General features: G+C 35.8%; 1 protein-coding gene across 1 annotated transcript; it reads right to left on the bottom strand.

The window, feature by feature from the left end:
- Positions 1–5,317: 5,317 nt before the first annotated feature.
- Positions 5,318–8,928, bottom strand: LOC146148490 (biogenesis of lysosome-related organelles complex 1 subunit 1-like). Its single transcript, XM_083387631.1, has 3 exons — positions 8,768–8,928; positions 7,371–7,503; positions 5,318–6,824 (listed from the first exon to the last, which is right to left on the bottom strand). The coding sequence occupies exons 1-3, from the start codon at positions 8,899–8,901 to the stop codon at positions 6,696–6,698; spliced, it is 396 nt and encodes a 131-aa protein (XP_083243757.1). The 5' UTR covers positions 8,902–8,928; the 3' UTR covers positions 5,318–6,695.
- Positions 8,929–10,654: the final 1,726 nt, after the last annotated feature.

The raw sequence follows: 10,654 nt of genomic DNA, 5'->3' as shown, positions 1-10,654 counted from the left end.
ACTTGACATGGATATCACACATTGGCTTGTACAAAAAGTAAGGTAAATTTAGAAGAGAACATAATGGTACAATTGAAAAATGTGCACTTTTTATGTTGTATCTGGACATTATGTCAGATATTTACTAATTTGAGGTGTGCAATTTACTAAATTTACTAGGTGTGCACAAAAATTGCTTTAAAAAGTTTAGAGCAGGCACCTACCATAGAATGTTAAGTGTGTGAAAATTGTACATCCACCAGTATGGGCACCTAGTTAAGGGTGCTCTGAGCCCTACAGGACTTTTAGGTACTCAGCCTCCTAAAACACAGATAGGTATAGCAGAATAATATTGTCCATTTGAATGCATACAATTTGGGACCATTTTACTACAAAAATTACAACAGAATCAGCCAACCTTGATTTACCATGATTAGAGTAACCTCAAACGCACTAAACTTCCGTTGCGTCTGCGATACTCAGTATAGTAATTTATTTTTTCAGTATAGTAATTTATATTCAGCCATGCAAATTTTACAAATAACGTCATTAGAGCCTCGCAAATTTTGGCAGAATTGGAATTAGAGCTGCATATTTCTAAGTTGCAAAATCATCTCCTTTGCAAAATCGAAAGTTTCCAATCTGCGTATGACCATAGGCGCCAAAGTGGGAGTGGAAAGCGTTTTTAAACGCCCACTACATAGCACAATATATGCTATCGGTACAGCTTGAAGAAAATACCTTTTGTGAAAAAGTTTGTTTGCAGCTACAACTATATAAATCAAAATACAGTCTAAATTAGCGATGTGTGGCTTACTAAAAGATTTTCAGAGCCAACTTTTAGGGAAGTTTGACCCATAGAAAGAATTATATTTTGACTTTATAGGCAAATACATTTGGCTTACAAAAAGCAAAAAAGTCATCATAGTAAGAGATGGTAAATTGGCTTGTTAGCAAGCCAGCATTTTTTTGTGCACATTTTGTACACTATAATTAAGGTTTTATGTACACTTAAAGTTTAGAATCCTCCCACAACACAATCTTTTAAGTTTTGGACTATAATTTACTAAATCAGGTGTGCACTGTGTGCATATATTCTCCCAAATATCTCGGTTTTGCACCCAATATAGGACTTCTAAAATGTATCACTTTCTGCACGCTTCATATTAGGGCCGAATACGAAGGAATATTATTAGTTATATAATTAATATTTTAATAATAAATTTTGATAAAAGTCTTATTACTGGCTAAGTGATGTTGCATTTTTATGATTTTCCGACTCTGTATTGCATACATTGCACTGCTAAGTACACCTGAATTGCTATATTGCGCAATGACATTTAAAAAATTGTGAAATAGTGGTATTTTCCACCTAAGGTGTGCAAAAAAGCATTATTGTATACCTTCCCGATTTTAACCTGATTATGCGTCCCAAGATCTTGACGTGGGGTGCCTGAAATGCAGATTGGTTTATTACCCAGCTTAGCTACCCACGAAGCCACGATACCACTCACATGTAAACAAAACAAACCTATATTTTGAACGCGGGAAAATGCCTATATTTAAACGCGGGAAATGCAAGGACGAACCTCATAGAATATTAGCCAACGTTTTTTTTAAATATACATTTTTGGATGCCAAACCGATTTTATTGCGATTGATAAATAAGAGACCTTCTTTATAAAGCATAATTAGGCAATTCATTTTTTCTAGTGTTAATAATTATGATGTAAAACTGGTGCCTTAACTTCTTTTTTGTAAGTCTAAATTAAATATCCTTTATTTACACGGGAACGCTCAATAGGACCTAAAACTAAAAGGCAACAATATTCAACGCAAAACAGTTTATAATACCATAGTTTTAAGACCAGCGACATAATATAGCCAAGTACACAGTAATATCCACGACAGAATAAGATCTAATTCATCTGAATAAGAACTAAACTGTCGGAATACTAAAACTGGAAGGAGAGTGTATGAGACGATCGGGGACCGTCGGCCGGTTCTTGAATCTGCCGTCGTGGTGTCAACGTTTAGTCGCCCTAGTTTGACCGGCGCCGTTATGGCGCCACTGTTGTGCACCTGATTCGTTGCACCTGTTTTGGGTTATTAGAAGGGGGTGTTTGAAATATGTGTTAGGGTTCAAATTATTAGGGGAGTGAATGATGCAGGCCTATTTAGGGGTGGCGTTTTTGGTTAGGTAAAAGGTTATATAAGCCTGATTCTTTCCATTTAGTTCTTATTCCGACAAATTTAGGACTTTTGGTTTTGAAGTTATTTGGTAACGGTAATAGCCCTATTTAGTAATTATTCCGATCTGTGTTTTATTACGACGTTGATGTTGTTCTTAGTTAGGTCCGTATATTTGAGCCGATACCCGATGACGAGTGTTATAAGTATTGGTAGCAATCGGACACTAGGGTGGTATCGGTGCTAATCCGATACCAAATTAATAAATAACTTTTAGCCACGATTTGCGATCCGACGCAGTAAGTTAAAAGCCCGCTTATAATTACCTTAAAGAAAATGTTAGTCGTGTCGATAGGAGCTATACAGCCAAAGGATAGACACCTCTACGCACTACCTTTAATAAAGTACCGGTAGATAAAGGCTCACTTCACAAAATACGCCCACAGATGCGGTATATGTTATGCCTCGCGACTCGCTGAATAACATGTTTGTTTGTTTGTTAGGGTTTATTTGGTGCAGCAGACAGCCAATGGGTCATATACATGTCGCCTCCCGTACCAGGGCTGCGAAGTCGGACTCGGACTCGAGTTAAACCACGTAAAACTACCCGAGTCCCAAGTCCGACATGCATGCTCAGTACCAAATTTTAAAACTGATATATCGCCGCCAACTGAAAATTGTAAAGGTGGAATAGCACATGGTGGTAGGTAGCCTACTTTCCAACCATGTATTGAGAGTTACATGGCACCCCTATAAGAGGATTGCTGAATGTCCACGTATTTTTTAAATACCGTTCAAAAATTGGCGGAATACAGGCTGTAAGGTCAGAGCCGGACTTGGGACTCGACGAAATCGCACATTTGACAGAAGTAGGCCTACGACTCGAGTTTATTTGGCCGGAGTCGGGTATTATTAATCGACTCCGCAGCCCTGTCCCGTAGCCTACTAACGTAGCTTTGCAAATGCCAATATATTCTATCGTTTAGCCGCTTTAGCACATTATTATCATGCGCTTGTTTATTCACTTATGTAACTTTTACCTGTAGTTGTAATGTCGGTTCTGTTTCAAATCTAATGTCAAAGGTCAGTTTATAAAAATACAAAAAGTTAGCAAGTTGAGGTAACTATAGACATATTAACGGTGAAGCAAATTTTGGCCTAATTATTTTTTTATTTTTCTATTTTTCTTGTTCAAGCGTAGGTAAGTGCGGGACCCATGAAACATTGGGACCAATGGAACACTGGCATATGCCCCCCCTGTTGGCGAAACTAAATAAATTTGGTTGTGGGAATGAGATTTATCTAACTTAATTTCGTCAAAAAAGTTCTACAGCGTGCTTTTGAAAATGGTTAATTTATTCCAATTTTTTACTTTTCTAGGAGTAAAATGTACTTTTTAGCTAGCCTATATTCATAAGGTGTTTTGATAGTCTTTAGGTATGCAAAGCAGTGAATATTTTTTGTGAAGAGAGAGGATATCTAGGTATATGTTGAAAGTTATAGTTGATTAATTTGGTTCAGCATACTGGCTAGCCATGAGTGTTTTCATTGAAAATGGCAATTAGAGGACCTTTGGAACATTCTGTTTAATTGGTCTCTCGATGATTTTGTGATCATATTCTTAGATTTTAAGGATAGTAGTATAAGCCTATGCCAAGTTTTAAGACAAGAACATCTAATAAGGATTGTTTACTGAGGACCAGGTCTGCGCAGTCGGATTTTTGCAGATATGTTATACTAACGAAGAAAAACAATTGATATAATATACCTGGGTTGCAAATTACACCAAAAATAAAAAAAATCATTTCAACATTTTGTGCTTGTTTCCATGTGTTTTTATTTTATACATTTTCTTATGCCACTTTTTTACATCATTTTAAGTAGTTATCCACTTCAGGAATAGCTACTCAGCGCAGTGTTTTTAGATGCAGTCATGCTCTGTTCCATAGGTCCTGTGGGGTGGGACCGATGGAACAAAAAATTGCGTTTTTTATATTTGAAAAAAATTTAGAAGGATATTTCAGATTACAATTATTTTTTCCATATAGGTATTATATACCCACAAGTGCAAGGTTTACAAAGAAAATAACCGCGAGTGTTTTTGAGTTGTAATTCGAAAGATATTACCGAAAAAAAAAATCCGTTCCATGGGTCCCGCACCTCCCCTAATGACGTCATTTAAGATAGGAACAGATCGCGATACTTTTCGTCCGTAAAATCCGGTATCTAATTAAAATGTCGAGTATCGGACATCCGTAGTAGCGTAATCACTGTTATCAGATGTACATGCTTGACGGTGGCCTCGAAAAGCAATATTTGGTCTGATCTAAAAAATTACGAATTTAATCGGTTGTATTTGTCATCTTTTTTAAACGATGGGAGTTATATTTTATCACATTTTTTTTCAAAAAAGGCGTCATAAAAAGTAACCTTATAAATACCACACAGGGCATTTATTTGGTTAAAGTTCTAGATTGGACAGGTGTTACATTTAATACAAAAGCTATAACGATGTAATCGATTCCCGCAAAACACAAAATGCCTTTAGGTTATATCTAGGGTTATTTTTATTTTGACCTAAAATACATTTTTTTGACTTTATTTTCATCAAATTTTGACTTTATTTTGACCTAACGAAATTGCTTATTTGTAGAGGCCAAAGTATTTTATAAGATTATTTAGATAAGTAACAATGAATAAAAAAATAGACAATTTACGATAAAAGTTGTTGCTGATCCAAGTGGGCATTGTGACATATTTCCTGCTTTTATGAGTTAATATGGTTTAATTGTGGCGCAGTTCCTGATTAACAATACTTCCACGGCGAATTTTACAAAAATTACTCTCGAGAAACACAATAACTTTGTCAAAAGCCATAATTTGATAATGACTTTATTTTGACCTATGAACTTCCTGCAAACAGACCCCTAGGTGCAGGAAACAACTTAATTCTTTGTTTCGTGGACAGATGAGGTCCAAATTTTGACTTTATTGACTTTTGCGGGCCCTATATAATTATATCGTTCAGGTTGCCCAAAATTTTGTTTTCGATGTTGCGATAAGACGAGGCATTTGGGCTGAAGCAGTTTTATATTATCAAAATAGGCTAACACTCTTCAGCAACATAATGAGATTCGAGCAAAGCGCAAAAAAATGCATTCACATTTTAGTGGCAGTATAGACAGAAAATATATTGTATAACTGAATGTAAAAGCGAGGAAATTTTGTGGTCGTACATAAATAAAGACAAGATAACACATAGTCTGGTATGAATAACGTATTTAGGCTACCAAACGATACAATTTCGGCCGCCCCTGTCCTCTCCCCAACCTTAAAAATGAATTTGTATCCGCCCCTGGTACGGAGTCGATTAAGCGGGGAACAGCACAGAGGTAGATTTATGATTACTGGTTAGCAAAGTGGGGTCCACGTTATATTTATTACAACCTACGATATTGTTTGTTAACTCATGGGTCACAACCCACTTTGGGTCGCCGTTTTTATTTGGTTTAATCGCCCACTTTAGTAGATTTAAAAAAAATAGAGAAAATGCGAAAAGCAATACGAAAACAAGGCTCATATTAATTTAATTTGAATTTTCGATTCTTTTTGTTTTGTTTATATTAAGATTACAACCCCGTTCGATTTGTTTTGAGTTAGACGCTTGTGGCGCTCAAATTAGGATGATTCTTTGTAGCATCAGTGCGAAAAAAGCGAACTGTGCTACAACAGAAAAAAGAGGTTCATATCGCATGCTCAGACCTAATAATAATCCCGCATAACGAAACGCAGCCAAGCGATGTAGACTACAGATACAGTTTTGGATAATATAAATGCGGATGCAATGCTTATAATTTTACCCAGTTAATAGCAGCTTAAAGACTTTTATTGTTGCTAAAGCATTGTTAATTCAACATAAATAGGCGCTCAATCGATTTGATGAGTAGAAAGTAACACAAAATAGGTACGGCCTACAAATTATGCTCATTCTAAGATTGCGAACGCTGTGGGTACGTCAGCAAAATTCATTTTCACATTTTCTCAACACCCTTATGCCCCAGATAAAATTGTTCAAAACGTTAATGTTTAGCAAGGTGTGACATCTAGCCGAATTTATGATTTTAAAACCAGGAAATAAAATTACAAAACACATTGCGAAGCAACAAAAAACTGTTTAATTAGGTTAAATTTTTATTTACTGTTCACAATTTTTTTTAAACTTTTTAGACTATTTAAATTACAATTTTTAAAACCCACACTAGAAAACGGACAAATCCTACAAGGTTTTGTCAGCAACCTTTTTAACAATTAACCAAACCAATGCAAAAGTGTAAAAAAACTAAATATCACACCAGACATGCTACTGTGATAAATACAAGCGTTATGCAGCTAGATAAAATACACCATTTATGTTTTATTTGCAAACGATAGAAAAATTATAAATTAAAATAACGCTTCTGAGGCACAGTGTCCGAAAAAGTATTATAAATTAAAAAAAAATCAAATACAGAATTTAATTACATTGATTAACTTGTGTTACTGCTAGCTGACAAAGTGTTTTGAGCATTGTTTTTATGAAGATATTGCAGTGAGTTAGCCACAGCTTTGAGGTCATTTTCTATACTGGTCGTCCAATTTTCAACATCACCAAGTTCCTAAACAAGATTTGATTAAACTAACGCGTATTGGTAGGTGTACAAAGTGAGACAATAGCAGTTCGTTTGATTCAACAAATGGTCAGACATGCTTAAGACCCAGTGTCCCCTGGAGTAGGCTTTCCCTAGGGCAGGGGTTTTCAAACAGGGGTACAAGAGGCAAATTTAAGCGGTATGCAAGCAAGTTTTTCTGGCTGACACAGACACTTTACGGCATCAGTAGTAACAAATTGTTTCAAAGTTTAAAAGCAAGAAAGGAACTTGGTTTTGCAGAATCGTGGTGAAAAGATCTATAAGAAACAATTTTCAACAAAATCCAAGAGGGTGGGTTAACTTTGCCATTTTTCTGGGACATTTGACATGTAATGACTGCAAGGCCATTATGGTACAGCACTTTTGGAAATGACACATATACAATATCTGGGTTTAAGACACAGACCCAGGTAATTACATAAGGGGCAACACTGCCATAGACCCCTGTCTTTTAATTTATATTATAAATATATAGTTGCACTAAAACTTTTTTTCAGAAAAAACTGTGCTAACCTTTAATGCATTTTGAAATCCATTGAGTTCATTTACCCATCTTGCTGTTATTTTTGAAAATCTGCTAGCTTGCAGTTGAAGTTGTTTCATTTCAGCATCCAAAGTACATTGATTAACATATGCTGTTGCCACCCTGTTCAATGTAATACATTACAAATTCTTTAGAAAATACAGATTTAATTATATAATTAACCACAGGGCCAGTATTTGCAATTGCACAACATATATTTGATGTTACCATGGCTCTCTTGCAATCAATAAAATATTTTTTAAACAAAGTTAAATATGCTATGGCGGATTGAGATAATAAACTAGCTCAGGTAAAAAAAAATCACTTAGTGCTATAGGCCAAAAAATAATTGGTCAATTGATATTTAATTCAAAGGTACAGCAATTTACTATTTAGGCAATATATAAACTTGTAGCCATAGATGGCTTTATCGTGCACTAACGAGTTATTAAAATGAGACACAAATATTGGGTGAGATTATAGGTTAGTCATAACTAGGGCGATTATTTTTTGACCTAAAAATGAGAAATTTTGACCTGAAATATTGAAATTTTAACCTAAAAATAAAATTTTTAACAACATTTTGACATATGTGAAAAGCATTGATTCAAAAAACATATTGTTGTTTGAAGTTCTGCATTAGTGGTCTTGATGTCGTCCACCACAAGTTTTTGATGTTTTACTTTACTGACTATACTAGTCGAAAACAAATCAGCTTTTTTTTCGTGTTAACTCATGAAAATGCTTATCAGTGATATTTTTGAAAAGGAACAAACACCTAATAAAATGCCAAAGAAAAATGAAACGCTGGGTATTTTAGAAAAATGTTGTGTAAATTTAACTACAAGGTAAAATAATTGCACAAAAATTAAGAAAGACCTAGTATATTACCGAAACAGAAAATGGGATAATTGCAAATCACAAGCCAAAAAAGACAGTACTGTTTAATACATTGTCCAAATTAGAGATACACAACTATATATCTAGAGCCCGCCTATACCTATAAATTGCTATAATAAAGATAGAATACAGTTAAAATGCATTGAATATAATTTAAACCTAATTTTTTTTCAAATGTTAACTTAACGACTGTTTTAAAGAGCTGACTATGTTTTTTTTAATTTTGTAAATGCTTCATATGCACTTTTAATCGAGTTTGATTTGAAATAATTTTGACGTAATGTGTAAATTTTAAAAAAAGTCAAAAAATATTCGCCCCATAGTCATAACCAAAGACTAATGGTTGACTTCGGGTGCAGAAAGGATATTATTAAATTAAGTAAGCCAATGTAGTATTGTATGTTCAACCCTGACCGCTAAACTACATAAACATATGATGTAACCATCCTTAAAACATTTTTAGCATTTTTATATCATATAAACTAACCCACGGTTAATAGAATTCATTACATCTTCATTAAATCTGTAGAGAGCACTCGATGCATCTTGTCTTCGCTTCTCTTGCAAATGTTTCAACGAATATTGCTTTAATCTATGCTCTTTTAACATTGACAGCAACATTGTGCAAGAAAAAGTGTTAAATACTAAGATTCTATAATTAAAAATATTGTTGGTATTAATAATCACGTTTAAACTGAAGGTTTACGTTTTTCTATATCTGCAATGGGCTTGACGAAGCGTGAAAATCGCTCCAAAGAGTTTTTTTTAGCTGCACGGGGCTTGAGTTTAGGAAAGCATAATTTAAATTTAATTTCTATTGTGGCGAGCGTTTCACGCTTTGCTAAACTCAAGCCCAATGCAGCTAGAAAAAGTTTTGTCTAGGAGAGATTTTTACGCTTAGCTCAACTGCCTTCAAAGCGTGAAAGCGATTTTGCTTAGTCTGTTTCGACAAAAAATTATCGTATTTGGTCCAGCTTTGTGAGGGTAAGGCCCGATGGTTGATGGAATATTGCTACAGACTGAGGGACGATGGTTAACGACAAGGACATAGGCGTAGCAAGGGGGGCCTGAGGGGCCATGCCCCCCCCCCCCAAAAAAAAAAAATTTATAAATATTTTACTCTTAATAATTTGTTTTATAGCATTTATGAGCAGTACCACAAAAGTCGATCACAGGCATGCCACACATTTAATTGTCACGCATTGTTACGTCACAAACGATGTAGTTAATATAACGTTTGCTATACAAAAATGTAGTTTTACTACTTTTAGACAGTTTTTTCTCTTTGATTGGTTTTTGGGTATTGCGTTAACACGTAGTCAGGTGCTGCTCGAAACGGTTTACTAGCATTGTTATTTGTGTTCGTTACGGCAGTTAATACAATGACAAAAGCTAAACAAAAAATTCCAGATTCATGCCCCCCCAAAAAAAAATGTTCGGCTGGTTACGCCACTGGACAAGCAACACAACCACTATCCGGTGAAACGTTAGCTCCGACGAGTTCGGTTTCAATGTCGTTTTCGGCATGGTGCAAAACACTGAATTCCACCACTTTGCATATGCATCTTCTGCGGTGAGGTGACATAACTAAGATTTGTACGACCGAAGACTACTTCACCGTTCATTTGTGATGGGTAAAGCACGTGCTGTTCCCTTAAAGACATGTTTAATTGCGCGCTTGGAGTTAACGGCGGCCGTTCTCGCGGCCAAATTGGATCAATGAGAAGGGAATTGGACTTGGGCGAGTGTCGATCGGTATTCTGGACGGATTCGACGGCGGTTTTGCAAAGCACCCGCAGCTGCAAGAAGCGCTTTCCTGTGTTTGTGGCCAACCGCTTAGCCAAAATTATAGATGTTTTTAGTGCAAGTAGGTAGAGACACGTAAGCACGGAGATAAATCCGGTCGACGAGGCATCACCTTGACTAAGCAAAAGTGCCCTTTTCATGAAAAGTGATATATTGCTTTAACAACGTTAAATATTATGCGACGGAAATCATAAAGCAGTGTTGTACACGCATTTTTTTTATAAGAAACTTGGCTCAAGCGGAGTACTAAAAGTTTCGACATTTTGGTACCATTTTAAGCCAATCTAGATGGCGTGGCCGGAAAAATTTTTGCGGGGGAGTACCCCCGACGGGTCGTCTGACTGTTGTGAAACTCAAAGCTGCTGAGCTCGAAATAGGAAAATACGTGCAGCAAAGCAGTGTCGGCGAAAAAATCGCTGCGGTGTCTAAGACAATGGACAAAACTGTTTGCCTACAAAAGAAGCCGGGGCTCTGAGAAAGATTAGTGCAATTTTGGTGGACGGAATTTTGAGAGTTAGAGGAAGACTCAAACGTGCGATAATCAATGTAAAGCATCCAATCATCCTTC

This window comes from Ascidiella aspersa, chromosome 4 (assembly GCF_963924565.1).
Source record: "Ascidiella aspersa chromosome 4, kaAscAspe10.2, whole genome shotgun sequence".
Lineage (NCBI taxonomy): Eukaryota > Metazoa > Chordata > Ascidiacea > Phlebobranchia > Ascidiidae > Ascidiella > Ascidiella aspersa.
Note: the sequence above shows the minus strand (reverse complement) of the source record. Positions and strands in the feature narration are given on the sequence as shown.

Bases quoted from the DNA above. Each gene is read 5' to 3' on its own strand.
- LOC146148490 (XM_083387631.1), bottom strand. From the start codon at position 8,901: ATGTTGCTGTCAATGTTAAAAGAGCATAGATTAAAGCAATATTCGTTG. The intron at 7,504-8,767 runs GTTAGTTTATAT...TACATTGAACAG, and splicing joins ATGAATTCTATTAACCGTGG to GGTGGCAACAGCATATGTTA. The intron at 6,825-7,370 runs GTTAGCACAGTT...AATCTTGTTTAG, and splicing joins GATTTCAAAATGCATTAAAG to GAACTTGGTGATGTTGAAAA.